At 31.3% G+C, this 14,914-nt stretch overlaps 1 protein-coding gene across 2 annotated transcripts in view; it reads right to left on the reverse strand.

The window, feature by feature from the left end:
* Nucleotides 1–725: 725 nt before the first annotated feature.
* Nucleotides 726–14,914, reverse strand: part of LOC143083326 (uncharacterized) — a 44,885-nt gene continuing 30,696 nt past the window's right edge. For both annotated transcript variants that reach the window (XM_076259587.1, XM_076259588.1), the window contains exons 4-6: nt 8,424–8,642; nt 3,922–4,356; nt 726–2,015 (exon numbers count right to left, since the gene is read on the reverse strand). In XM_076259587.1, coding sequence (XP_076115702.1) covers nt 1,006–2,015; nt 3,922–4,356; nt 8,424–8,642 — 1,664 coding nt within the window. In that variant the 3' untranslated portion in view covers nt 726–1,005. The remainder of the gene's footprint in view (nt 2,016–3,921; nt 4,357–8,423; nt 8,643–14,914) is intronic.

Consider the following 14,914-nt stretch of genomic DNA (forward strand, 5'->3'; position numbering starts at 1 on the left):
CATTGGCCAAAACTATTATGACGTCCCAATGCTCTGTTTTACTTATTGTGATGTACAAACGAAAAAGGAGACTATCCCTGATGACATTATATAGGATAAAAACATTATTGATAGAGTCATTATAATAATTATAAAATAACTGTTAATAAAACTTTGAATATTTGAAATACAAAGGCTTGTGTACCTCAGCTATATTTGGCAAAACTTTAAGGATATTTTCGTCCTCATTGCTCATCAACTTCCTTCTTTTTTTGACATTTTAACTTTTAGATTCGCGCGTCACTGATGAGTATTGTGTAGACGATACGCGTCTTGCTAAAATAAAATCAATCATAGTACATGTATCTATGAAAGATATATCTATATGCAGATCCGTGGAAAAAATAGTTTGTTTGCTTATATTATGAAACTTATTAAGGGCTGGATTCTACCATCAGATATCACATCACGTTCTATGTAGATTATATATTTGAAACACCTTTCAAAAATCGAAATTAATTCTAAGTCATATTACAGTTTAAACGGCAAAGTCTCACTAAAACCTCCCATATACCTACGGTTAACTTCTAAAAAACAATATTGCATTTCAGTGTCGTGGTTCTATTATCTTTTTTAAGCAAAACATACTTTTTTGCTTCTTTCATCATCTGACTCGAAAATTCAAATGTTCTTGCGATATCAGGTTTTACTGTGTCAATTAGTTTTACATTCAATAACAAATGTCATAAATAATGTAGCTTTATATCTATACTAATTTGAAATTGTGAACTATATGGAAATGTGTACTTATAATTAGGAATTACATGTATAAAAAACTATACAATTAATGATGTTGCAAAAGGGATAGGAAAAGTCGTAGGACTGTTGTTGTTGAAAAAATTAAAGTCGAACAAATAATTTAATAGTACTGAAACATACAGTTATTTTTTCATGCAAGTTGTCACTTGATGTAGTTGGCGAGCTTAGGAAAGAAGAATTTTTTGACACGTTACTACAATATTACACTCATGTTACAAACGGTCGAATTTTTGTGTTGCGTATCTGTCGTCGCCTTCGTAAGATTTCTAGCAACAAAAAAGTTGATATAACAGCAATGACTGCAAATATTGCTGTGCATAAGGAGACTATCACAGCTATCAAATATGTGTTTAAAACACTATCATCTGCCGGTATCTCCTCGTACATAAATGGGAATATCAAACGGTTGTTTATTGGTTCCACTGCAGTAGTCTCGTTTTGAGTTGAAGTGTTTGACGTTAAATAAAACAGTAATCCAAGTTTTGGCACAGATTGAGCAGATTGGTTAATCAGTGTATTATTTTGTGGCTGTATAATCGTGGAATAAGAAACGGTAACGTTCTCAATATAAGCACCAGAAAAGTTTTTTATAGGATGGGTTGAAGATACAATGTCATTTGGCACAGAAGTTTGTTCCAATAAGGTGTTTGTCGAAACGCTAGTTTCCTCGTTAAAAGTAGATGTTTGCAAAGATGCAAACATATCGCAATTCATATTGTCTAATCTGGCTGTCTGGTAATATCTACCATGGCTCAAATTCAAATAGTAAAGTATTAGGTGTGCAGAACTATTTTCTGACTGCACAAAATAGATGCCGTCTGATATATCACTGATTTCAAAACTGGCAGTCGTTCTATTTTGATCTACATCTGATGTATTGAATGATCGAACGATTGTCCCTTCGATATTATATATATTGACACTACCGATGCCATTTTCGGTTACAAGGTAACCACAAACGTTGTTGGTGCAATTCAAAATCGTTACATATAGACAATTAATAAATTGTTCTGTTGGGAAAACACTGAAAACATTCGTTGCTGTACGATTTGTGTCTGTTTTTAGTTTCAAAGTGCTAAAGACTGAGACATATGTCGAAGAAGTCATGTGAACGTCACGTGCATGAGAAACATTTATTATTTTACGTTCAAAAGCTTTTAAGTTAATTGTCGTCAGTTCATCCGGCAAATGCAACTTTAATAGGCCATCTTCATAACCTATAAGTAGAAAACAGAGTTTGTTACATTTCAAAGTGTCATATTCAAATGCATTAACGTTTGCCATTTAATAAATTATCCAAATGCATATAGAATTTCCTATTTTGATGCCATATTTTTGTCTGTCAATTGCTTTTTAATTATATCTTGACATAACCGTTTTAATTCTTTGGAAATGTAGCTATTGAGTTTCTAATGCATGTGTACCAAACCATGTTTTTGAATGTAATACAAAGTATTTTAGATTTTTTGTTTTGTTGCAGTCTTAAATTGTTTGAATGTTATTGTATAACTTTCTAGTTTGAGTAAATATAAAGGATTTTATCGTATTCTTTTTAAATAGATATTTTATTTGGACAACAGTCAGAGCAAATAAGCCAGTCTATCCTTATTCAAGACGGGTAGTTGCTTCCTCTTTTTTCTTAAAATGCTACTGGTGAAATTAAAAGGGAGTATTTTTACATGTTGTTTATTAAATTAATAAAACTTTTTTTATTGAAATCTAAGGCATTTAATCCATTATTGAAGAAACATTGCATATACACTATTCGTGTTATGGTCACAAACACAAAATATACTTGTGTAGGTAGGGTTTATGAAAAATAATTCTATTCAATCTCGATTGCTGCTTCGTGAACAATATGTTTATTGGCTACATATTTTCTGGTATGACATTCACAAATATTGAAATTGAATATAACCCTTTTTCGCATCGTCTTTTAGGGAATTTTAAACAGTGATCAACATTAAAGGGGTGATAGCAAAACGTTCATTAAGAGACTAATATCTGCAACAAAGTATTGAAAGGAAAGCAAAAAAAAATACTCTATTTATTTCACGTTTATCGAGAAAAAAAACACGTTGGATTCTTTAACAAACCGAATAAGGAAAAACTACAAAACACTTAACAGAAAAAGTAAAAATTGAGCAACACAGACTCAAAAATAAATTATCCTTATGGGCAATCATGTGCTGCAAGACTTGTTGTATCCGTCGACTTGGTGGCCATTGTAAATAAAAGAAATCAAGTTATACATCGCATTCGTTGATGTCCGGATCTGCAAAATCAAATGTACTTTGCTACAAGTGGATACTCGTAGTTATTTGTGACAGAAATATACCAGTATCATAACGGTCATTATGGCGTCCACAAAACTTCATGCAAGATGCATTCAGCTTCAATGAGGATTCTTAGACATCAAGCAGTTCCATGCAACATACGGTCATGAACAACATTATGATTGGTAAAAAAGGAAGCCCAGGACTTTTTTTATCAATTTATTATGTATTTTCAATGTGCAGGTATTTGTGGAATTTAGATGCATAGCTTAGAATATTCATAAAAGGAAATTGAAATATTTTTTTCTTGTTACATTAATTTCTCCAGATCTTTCCCCTCTTACTTTTTTAATTTTCAATTGTTAGTATCATCAAAATGTGGAACTTGATGTGAAAGTTTATAATAGTAGCTTCTCTTCATTTTTTCAAAGTGCTCTCTTTTGGAATAAAAAGAAACAATTCAACCGGACAGGCCAAAGTTTATATTAACTCTCAATATCTGAGTTGCAGTTGTACTCATGAACTGGTTGTTCAATCGGAATAACGGACTGAATAGCTTGTATAGGTAATGTTTTCATTGAAGGAAAATACAAAAAACTCTCGTACTCTTTAACATGAAAGGGATCAATGTTAAACGTCTTATTCTACAGATGTTTTAGACAATTTCAGTAGGGAATCCCAGTATTGTATATCAATAATGATAAACTGCTATTTAATGATACTTTTGAAAACATAAGCATATCTAGCTATTCTATAAACTGACCAATACTATTCCAACCAATAAGTCCTGTTGATTTGATTTTTTTGTTTTATTAAGTTTGGAGTGTTGGGTCTATAAAGGACTTACCTAAAACTTCCAAAAAGGCACTTTCTATATCAGGTATATGTATCATAAATTCCTCTCCGTTCTTCTCAATAGGAGGGATCATTTCCCAAAGAATATCGTCAATTTGATCACAGACAATTGTTTTGGCTATATCTACATTACTATAAATAATTCCGATGGTACCCGATGCATTTATCTGATAAACATCGGACATTTCCGGATCAAAAGTTACAGTATTTCCGACATCAAGTCTATGAGCTTCAATCACAGTGTTATTCATACTATTGATAGTCACGTTAGTGTCAGGATCAGTTCCATAAACTGTAATAAAATAATTTTTATCACAGTAAACTATATAGTTCCGTCCTAACGAATTTGAATTCAATATGTGTAGTACGTCACCGTACATGCGGTGAATCTGAGCCGATACTGTGTAATTGACGTTCCATGTAAAAACTGAAATAAAAAAGATGCATTGTAAAAATTTGAATAACAGAAATGTCAAACTAAAAGAAAATTTCAAATAATAAAGTCCATTATCAAATGACAAAGCAAAAGCTCAAACACTTCAAACGAATGGAAATCAACTGTCATATTCATGACTTGGTACATGATTTTTTTTTTGTGATTTTAAACATTGTTAAACCTCTTATTGTATGACAGTTATCAATTATAAGACATCAGTGAATTACAGAACAATGTAAATGTAAAGGTAGTAAAGAAAGTAAAGAAATAACATAATAGTAAAGCAATTACGGAAATAATATGAATGTGAAGAAGTGAGAGAACTTATGTAAATGTACAGCAAAAACAGACCTAATGTAAATGTTAATGAATCGGAGATGTAATGTAAATGTGACGGAATTACAGAAATAATATTCATGTTAATTACAGAACTAATGTAAAGGCAAATTACTGACATTATCTAAATGTTAAAGAAGTAAAGATATAATTGAAATGTGTATTACAGAAATATTGGTACATTTGATGTGAAGGAATTAGAGATACAATGTTGATGAAAGCAATTACAAAATTACAGAAATAATTAAAACAGGAAGACATTACATAAGTAATGTAAATGTAACGCATTTGTTGAAATAATTTAAATGTGAAAGAATTACAGAAATTATGTAAATATTACAGAATTATATGTACGTAAGGCTTATGATGATAAGAAGATTTATTCTATCAGTTTCAAAAGCTTTCATTTATTAATGTTCCAATAGAAACCTTTAAGAGACAAAAATCACAATGGATAGGTGGCAACACGTGGACAACCCACCATGTTGTTACGAAATTATTTTCAGATTTTTGCATGAGGAAGTTTCGTTCCGTGAACGAAGACGGTTCCAGACTTTTTAAACAGATGTAGACTTTGGCAACTATTTACGTTTACAGACTTATACACTAAACAACCGTGCTATAAAAGACCAATACACGACATAGTGTAAAACAATTAAAATGATAAATCTGACACCCGATTTAAATCAAATTAACAAATAAAAAAATAAAAAATACGATATACAGTAATAAACAATAACTACTGATTTACAAGCTCCTGACTTGGGACACACATACACAGAATGTTGTGGGTTTAACAAGTTACGATTTTTTTACAGCTATACACAAGGTTACCAAATGTAGTTACTGATTTGTTAGATGCATGCATTTGCAGAAGCATTCATAACTTCATCATTGTCACATAAAAATCTATTCCTGTCTAATAAATGTTAAAAAAAAGATGAATACAAAATAATGAATTCATGACGTGTAGTTTACAACTGCTTTTTCCACCTAATCAAGTACAACCTTGAGGATTATTCATGTTTTTTTCCAAGTGATTTCAGAAGGAAAAAACTCAGTTTAATAAAGCCAGTGCATGTGTTCGCTGTAATTGAACACTTTTTGTTTTTGAATAAAAGCAATGTCCATTGATTATAAATAAATGTCAATTTACCGGAATAAAAAAGTCATTTATCTAAATCTCTGTGGGAATTAGTTTGTATCCTTTCTGGTTTTGGCTTTCGACAGCAAATACGTGTCTTCCAGATCGAATAATTATGTTAAAAGACAATACCGTATAATTTTCCAACCTTCGTCATATTCAAGCCTGATTTAATTATAATTGATACAGCAGTCTAACCGGTCATTTTAATGGATACTGTATACCCAATGACAACAGATTTTCATTTAATTTGGTCTTGATAGATTAATTGATGTTGGTTTGCCATACACTGACCATTAATTGGGGTTCATTCGGGACACGATCCAATTATTGTTGAAGTAAAAGGCTATTTGATATCCAATTAATTACTAGTTAAAAAGATTGTTCATGTGAAGAAACTACTAATTCATGTAATTCTCTATTTGGTTGTTATCTATTAATCTGAGTTTTTATCTATTTTTCCTTTCAAATCCCAAATGATCAAAACAATTATGATTTCTTTTGTAATATAATCCTTCCTGGCAATTTTGGGCAGGATAAGGTAATCGTAGTTCTAAAATGATTTCATGTAAATGTGCATGAATTAGTTCCGATTCTAAAGACTGTCGAAACATCCCTGTTTTAGCATTGAAAATTGATAAAATTGATCCTCAATATTAGAATTCATTAAACTTATTAATTAGACATTAGACATTGTCAACCTTAGTTCCGCCTCGGTTGACAATATTATCTCGGATTACCAATCTGCTGTATCTCTCTTTCGGCTATTACGTTGCGTTGTTAAGGGAATATTAAGCTTCTTAATGATCAAAATTAGTGTTTGTCAAACTGCTATATAACCAGTGTATTTTTTCTGATAAATTGGTTGGTTATAATTTTTTGATTTTTTTTATATTTTTGTCAAATGGTCAAAGTAAATACTTTGCAAAAACTGTATGAAAATTAAACGAGCCAAATTAATTTTAGTGAAGGTGTTGGGTACCACCTTAACGTGTAACAACACTAAGATAGACCAAGCAACAACAAACAAAACTGCAGGTGTTTCAATATATATAAACTTTAGTATAATGTTATGAGAAATCATCATTGCACTAAAATTTTAAATGTTCTCCTCACGGGATTCAAAATCATGCTGTATATACAAAGTATACATTTGAGACATCATCAATATTAAACCCAAACAAAATCAATACAAATAATGTCCTAAAGACGAAGACAGATTTGATTGAAAAATTACCTTTCTCTTTTTTACATTAGTATTCATGTGCCTGGGAAACGCGACATTTCCCGTCAGCAATTCATAAATGACTGCTAGTTACTGAATTGTTTTTATTCAGGAAAATGATCAACATCCGGTTGATAATAGCTAGGATAATTCATAATACATTGTTGGTTAACCATTTCCCCGTGAAATCAGGATTGTATGGCATAATGTCAATTCTTTCATCAATCGCTTATGTATTGAATTATCATGTAGAACTGATTTAAATGAGGCATTAAAAATTTTAAATCTAATCACTCGAAGACATTGATGTATTTGTATGTCTGTAAATGGTAATTTCTGTGTCAAAAAAAGTAAAATATTAAGAATAAAGCATTTGTAATTGATTTGTTTTTTTTTATTTTAACCTAATTGTTTTGATTGAAAATTTAGAATAGTATGGATCGAAATAGCCAGGCAGCATATGGCACAGAAAAGTGAGACCATTACTTTGTGGTACTTAATTCATAAAAATAAGGACGAGGAGTTTTACTACCTGGACTACCTATGAGGGTCGGTATTCAAATTAGTTCCATGTATCAAATGTAAACCTCAATTCATTGATTAGTGTCATTAAACACAATCTAGTAGATGTTTCGACAAACGAGAATGACTGAAAACAACTGAAGGTACAGTTAATTTATCTGGGAAAAGACAAAGCGCTATTGAAATGTATTGATACAACTTGATTTTTTATATACGAACATTTTATCTTTTGAATAGCCTACAAACAAACTACCTAGAGACAGTACATAATTATAATAGCATTTAGTCAAAACCGAGAACCTCAGCCAACCACCCCTCTACAATGCGCTTTGCATAAGAAAACTTTAAATTTGAAGGTGTTTTTTAGCAAACATATACAGTGGCATGTGGATCAGAAACTTATGGTTCGTCCGAAGCACCTAAATTAACTCACTGGTTTGAAGGATAGGTTTGTTTTCAGTCTAGTGTGTGAATAAACTGTTGTTCGTCTTTTTTTCAGATAATGTAATTGTTTTATTTTTATTTTTATGTAATGAATTTTCTTTATTGTAACAAATAGACTAGCACAAAATGTATGAACAAAGGTATACAGAATAGCATATTCATAAATTTTTCTTAAGTTTTTCCAACGACGGACATATCATTTTTATAAGATTTATTTCCTAAACATCTGATCAGTTTGCTAACGTCTCCTTTTATCTCTAATAACAGAACATGCATGATACATTTAACAAAACTTCATCGCAATTGATGCGTAAATAAAATCTTCAAACGAACGACTTTCTTCTTTAAAGATGATTAAAGATCATAGCTAACATTATTTCTACAAACCTTTTGAAGCATTGAAGCCTAGATACTGTTTCAAAGGCATAACAAATGGTGTTTTGTCTAAGATATTATCGTAGGATTCGTTGTAATTAGTTGTCATGGTAGCGTATAAAGCTGTTCTCGAGAAAGACATCATGTTGAATTCAATTACCATATCACAATCTTCAGTGCCATCTGAGTACATGGGAAATGTAAACTTGTCATTCAAATTGTTGCTCTGGCCTGGAAATAGAAAATGAAAACATTTCAGATTCCTATGAGGGGATTTATCAAACTTAGTAAATTAAAAATTAAGACAACTTGTGATTCATATATAGATAAATCATGCAGATGCTTAAATATTAAAGAAATAGAATATTGAAAAGTAAAGTAATACATTTATAAACATGATAAAGATTAACAATGAGTAGTAGAATTGCCGGAAAACGACAAAGCAAATAAGTTAACCATTATATATTGCATCAAAACTCTCGGTTCTCTGCATCTAGAAAAAGTTACCGTTAAAAATGTCACATAGTAGTCAAAAATATATCTTTTTTTTATTATTTAATCACTTTGCGATTGCAAAACCTGCTGCATTGGCTTGTCTGTGTGAACGTTATTCGATAACGTCAGGAACGGTAACTCGTGGCGTAACGTCATTCGGTATCGTGTTACCTTAAATCACTTTCATTTGTTATGTTTGTCAAACTAAGTAGGAAAACATGTCATTCAAATTGTTGTTCTGGCCAGGAAATAGAAAAATGAAAACATGTCAGATTCTTGGGAAGAAAATTGTAAAACTGAGTTAGAAAACGTGTCATTCAAATTGTTGGCCTGGTAATAAAAAATGGAACTATTTCAGATTCCTTATTTGTAAAGATTTTGTCAAACAGAGTTAGAAATTGATAAAAAAAAATGTGTGTAAATTCATTTTTGTTTTTACATTATTTTGTTTAAATCAAATGTTATGTGTTACTTTTTTATCAGATGAATTTTTTAAGACACTGGTAAAAAGTAATTCAACTTTAGAGGAATATTCAAAACGAATGTCCCTAATCAAATGAAAAATATATCAGATTCCTATAAAGGGATTTGTCAAACTGAGTAAGAACACCTGTAATTCACATTGTTGCTCCGGCCTGGAAATTGAAGAAATGAAAACATTTCAGATTACTATAAACTTTAAGGGATTTGTCGAACTCAGTAAGAAAACTATCGATTCACATATTGTTGCTATGGCATGTTAATAGAAAATAAAACTATTTTAGATTCCTATAAAGAAATTTTTCAAACTGAGTAAGAAATCTTGTTATGCATATGTTTGCTCTAGTCTGTTAATAAAAAAAAATGAGAATATGTCAGATTATTATGAATTTGTGATTTATATTATTGCTCTGGCCTGTTAAAAGAAGAATAAAAATATTTCAGTTTCAATGAACTTTTGGTTTTGATTGCTGCTCTAGCCTGGAATTAGAAAAAAAAAGATTTCAGATTCCTATGAAGGGATTTGTCAAACTGAGTAAGAGAACTTTTTATTCAAATTGTTGCTCAGGCATGGAAATAGAAAATGCAAATATTTCAGATTCCTATGAAGAGATTCGTCGAACTGAACAAGAAAACTTGTCATCCATGTTGTTGCGCAGGCCTTGAAATAGACTACCAAAATATGTCATATTCCTATCAAGGGATTTGTCAAACATAGTAAGGAAAACTGGTGGTACATATTGTTGCTCTGGTCTGTTTGAAGAAATTTAAAATATTTCAGATTCCTGTGAAGGGAATAGTCAAACATAGTAAGGAAACTTGTGACTCAAATTGTTGCTCTGGCCTATCTGTAAAAATGATGTTTCAGATTTATATGAAGGGATTCGTCACATTGAGTAAGAAAACTTGTCATTTGAATTGTTGCTCTGGCTTTGTAATAGAAAAAATCATTTCAGATTTCTATTAGGGGAAATTTGGGATTATTATTGTTGCTCTATGTTGCACTTTGTACAGCTGTTTCTCAAAACAAGCCTTTTTGAGGAGAACTTGAATGTTCATAGAAAATTTAATTTAGTTCCCAGTTATGCTCTCTGTGTTCCATCTCACAGAGACATCACTTGGCAATGTTATTAGTAAATAAAAATGTTCATATTGTTTACATTAAAATATGTGGTAACCTTTCATTCGAGGTAGGGGTAACTAAGAAAATGAGTGTTAGTTTAAACTCTGAGAAGTTCAGGGCATATAAACGTTAAAAATATGCCGCACAGCCCTATATTTTGACCATGAAAAAATTGTGGTGCATATGAACATTCAATTCTAGGATAAGATTTTTTTCAAAACTTCATAGTAAAAGTGGTACAGTTTTAGACGTAAAAGGACTTCCTATGGGAAATTGCATTGTCAATATTTACAGAAATGCAACCTCTGGTCTGTTAATAAAAAAATAAAAATACTTCAGATTGTGTATTTGTACGGCTTTGTCAAACTGAGTAATCAATTATGACTATTGAACAGGGGTATACTGCCTTTTCCTTTATTAATATCATACATAAAGAAGAGATACCCAAACTAGCAAGACTTTCCAATTATCATCAAAGGAAAAAACTCATACGGAGCTTCGAATGCCAAAGACATTTAAAAACTACAAAATCAATAATTCTATTTTATTGTTTTACCTGCATCTTATTCATTATGTGTATATATCTAAATTTGTAAGGGTTTTTATGACATTCAAGAAGCTAGTGCTACGTTGAAATCCAATTGGGTTAAAGTTGTAGCTTTAAATTATGTATATTGGGCATATCCATCGTAGATATTATCCAGCAAGATGAAAACATTCAATCCAATTTTTGCGTCTGAGAATTTTAGATTAGTACTAGTGGCCTTGTCTATTTTTGACAACACAAAATGCAATTCAAGAATATTTATTCAGGTTTCTTTTGCAACCAGAATATTTTGTTTGAAGACGATTTTTTTTTTTACTTTATATAAATATGTTTTTTTTGATCGCGATTATTTTCTGCGCATGTTATTCGTTTTCTAACAAGGGTGCACACGCTGAAATGTCCCGCCCTCTTTACTAATCATGGATTTTATGTTGATAATCCTAAATATAAAGCTTTATTACAACTGTCACATAAACTTAACATTAACCAAGAAAACTAAACATTGACCAATGAACCATGAAAATGAGGTCAAGGTCAGATGAACCATGCCAAGCCGGCATGAACAGTAAACAATTATTTTATACAACAAATATTGTTGATCTATTGCATTGTCAATATTTACAGAAATGCAACCTCTAGTCTGTTAATAAAAAAATAAAAATACTTCAGATTGTGTATTTGTACGGCTTTGTCAAACTGAGTAATCAATTATGACTATTGGACAGGGGTATACTGCCTTTTCCTTTATTAATATCATACATAAAGAAGAGATACCCAAACTAGCAAGACTTTCCCAATTATCATCAAAGGAAAAAACTCATACGGAGCTTCGAATGCCAAAGACATTTAAAAACTACAAAATCAATAATTCTATTTTATTGTTTTACCTGCATCTTATTCATTATGTGTATATATCTAAATTTGTAAGGGTTTTTATGACATTCAAGAAGCTAGTGTTACGTTGAAATCCAATTGGGTTAAAGTTGTAGCTTTAAATTATGTATATTGGGCATATCCATCGTAGATATTATCCAGCAAGATGAAAACATTCAATCCAATTTTTGCGTCTGAGAATTTTAGATTAGTACTAGTGGCCTTGTCTATTTTTGACAACACAAAATGCAATTCAAGAATATTTATTCAGGTTTCTTTTGCAACCAGAATATTTTGTTTGAAGACGATTTTTTTTTTTTTTTACTTTATATGAATATGATTGTTTTGATCGCGATTATTTTCTGCGCATGTTATTCGTTTTCTAACAAGGGTGCACACGCTGAAATGTCCCGCCCTCTTTACTAATCATGGATTTTATGTTGATAATCCTAAATATAAAGCTTTATTACAACTGTCACATAAATTTAACATTAACCAAGAAAACTAAACATTGACCAATGAACCATGAAAATGAGGTCAAGGTCAGATGAACCATGCCAAGCCGGCATGAACAGCAAACAATTATTTTATACAACAAATATTGTTGATCTATTGCAAGCCTTCAGTTTAAGAAAAACAAACCAAAACACAAAAACTTAACACTGAGCAATGAACCATGAAAATGAGTTTAAGGTCAAATAAAACCTGCGGGACTGACATATAGATCATAGAATATTTCCATACACCAAATATAGTTGACCTATTGCATATAGTAATACAAAAAAAGACCAAAATTCAAAAACTTAATGTTGACCACTGAACCATGAAAATGATTTCAAGGTCAGATGACACCTGCCAGTTAGACATGTACACCTTACAATCATTCCATACACCGAATATACTAGACCTATTGCTTATAGTATCTGAGATAGTGACTTGACCACCAAAACTTAACCTTATTCACTGATTCATGAAATGAGGTCGAGGTCAAGTGAAAACTGTCTGACGGCATGAGGACCGTGCAAGGTACTCACATACCAAATACAGTTATCATATTACTTATAATAAGAGAGAATTTAACATTACAAAAAATCTTAACTTTTTTCAAGTAGTCACTTAACAATAAACATGAGGTCAAGGTCATTAGACATGTGACTGACGGAAACTTCGTAACATGAGGCATCCATATACAAAGTATGAAGCATCCAGGTCTTCCACCTTCTAAAATATGAAGCTTTTGAGAAGTTAGCTAACGCCGACGTCGTAGCCGCCGTAGCCGCCGTCGGGTCACTTCCCCTATGTCGAGCTTTCCGAGACAAAAGTCGCAGGCTCAACAAAAAATGCTTTCAAAAATATTTTTCTACTTTCTCTCGTGTACAAGTGGAAGAAAAACTGCAGACTGCAGGTTTGATACAAGTTCTTTTTTATTTTCATAAATGAATGTTTGTGTCGTTTCAAAACATACAATAGTATCACAACACGTACAATGATCCAAATACAACAATAAACATTGATTTAAATTAATTCCACATATGAAATTTAATATATACGAATTTGCTATTCATTATGTCAGTGTCAATCGAACTTAATAACTTGTAACATGTTGATCAGTACTTGGGTTCAATTATAAATAAATCAGATTACTTGATTTCTCGTTCTCTTGTTACATCGTCAATAAGGTATTTATAAATTAATCAAAATTTGTTCTTCAAGTATCAATCAAAACTATACATTCTTTCTCGATCTTTTAATCTAAAAGTCAAATATAATTATATTGATTGGTTTCCACGGAAACGTGTGTTGATGCTTGTACATATATATATAGAAATGGTTTACTTAATGAAGCAATCAATAAAACCAAAATATATTTACATGCCAAGTGATTTTTTTCTCAAATAAAATTACGGCTTAAAATGATCAAAGCTGACTTCTCTGCTTACAATCTCATTATAGAATCTGTAATACAGATAATCGGCCTTATTAGTCTATGAACAGGAAATTAAAGTATTGTAGCATACAATTTGACTAATAACAGTACGTCAATACAGCACAGATACATGTATTTAATTGCTGCTCATTGCGCTTATGTCATTCTTTGCGTAAGCGCAAAAAATGACGTATTCAAATTCCTTTACTGCCGAATGAATTGATCATGTTTCCTTGATTTTCACTGTTTTATGTTGTGTTGTCTCCTATAGCAATCACTTTGCTACTGATTCGATCAGCGATTCTGATTATCATTATGCGTAGGAGTTGGTCTTTGTTTCCCATAGCCCTGTGGATGTTTAACCTTTTGCGCTGGCATTTTGTGAGTTATCGACAATGCATTTTAAAAAGTAAAATCACAAACATACTGAACTCCTAGAAAAATGCAATCGTAGAGTCCTTAATCAAATGGTAAAATCAAATGACAAAACACATCAAACGAATGGACAACAACTGTAATAAAACTCGTTTTGAAATTTTGTCCTTTTATTTTGAAGTTTTTGGTGAATAACTTAGTCTTATGATTTTTCACTGCTCTATGTTGTGTTGTTCTAGTAAAACGAAAGTTATTAATTTTTCTTGTGGACGTTTATCTCAAAATCCTCATTTTTATTTTAATAATATTGAATTAGATGTTGTCAAAGAAATTCCATATTTAGGATTGACTTTTTCAAGGACAGGTAGTTTAGCAAGTACTAAAAAGAGATTAGTTATTAAGGCATACTTTACCGTGCCATGAACGATGTACTTAAGAAGGGGAGAGTTCATAACCTTTCGGTGAGATGTCAGTATGATTTGTTCGATAAGATAGTGAAGCCGACTTTACTTTATGGGATTTTGGGGCCTCAGTAATATGGGTATTATAGAGAGAGTACATTTGAAATTTTGCAAGCTACTACTGAACTTAAAGAAGTCAACTCCAAACTTTATGGTAAATGATGCACTTGGTGTGTATCCCGTGTGTATCCCATGGTAGTCTATGTTAAACTGCGTATGGTA

The sequence above is a fragment of the Mytilus galloprovincialis genome, chromosome 7 (genome assembly GCF_965363235.1).
Source record: "Mytilus galloprovincialis chromosome 7, xbMytGall1.hap1.1, whole genome shotgun sequence".
NCBI lineage: Eukaryota > Metazoa > Mollusca > Bivalvia > Mytilida > Mytilidae > Mytilus > Mytilus galloprovincialis.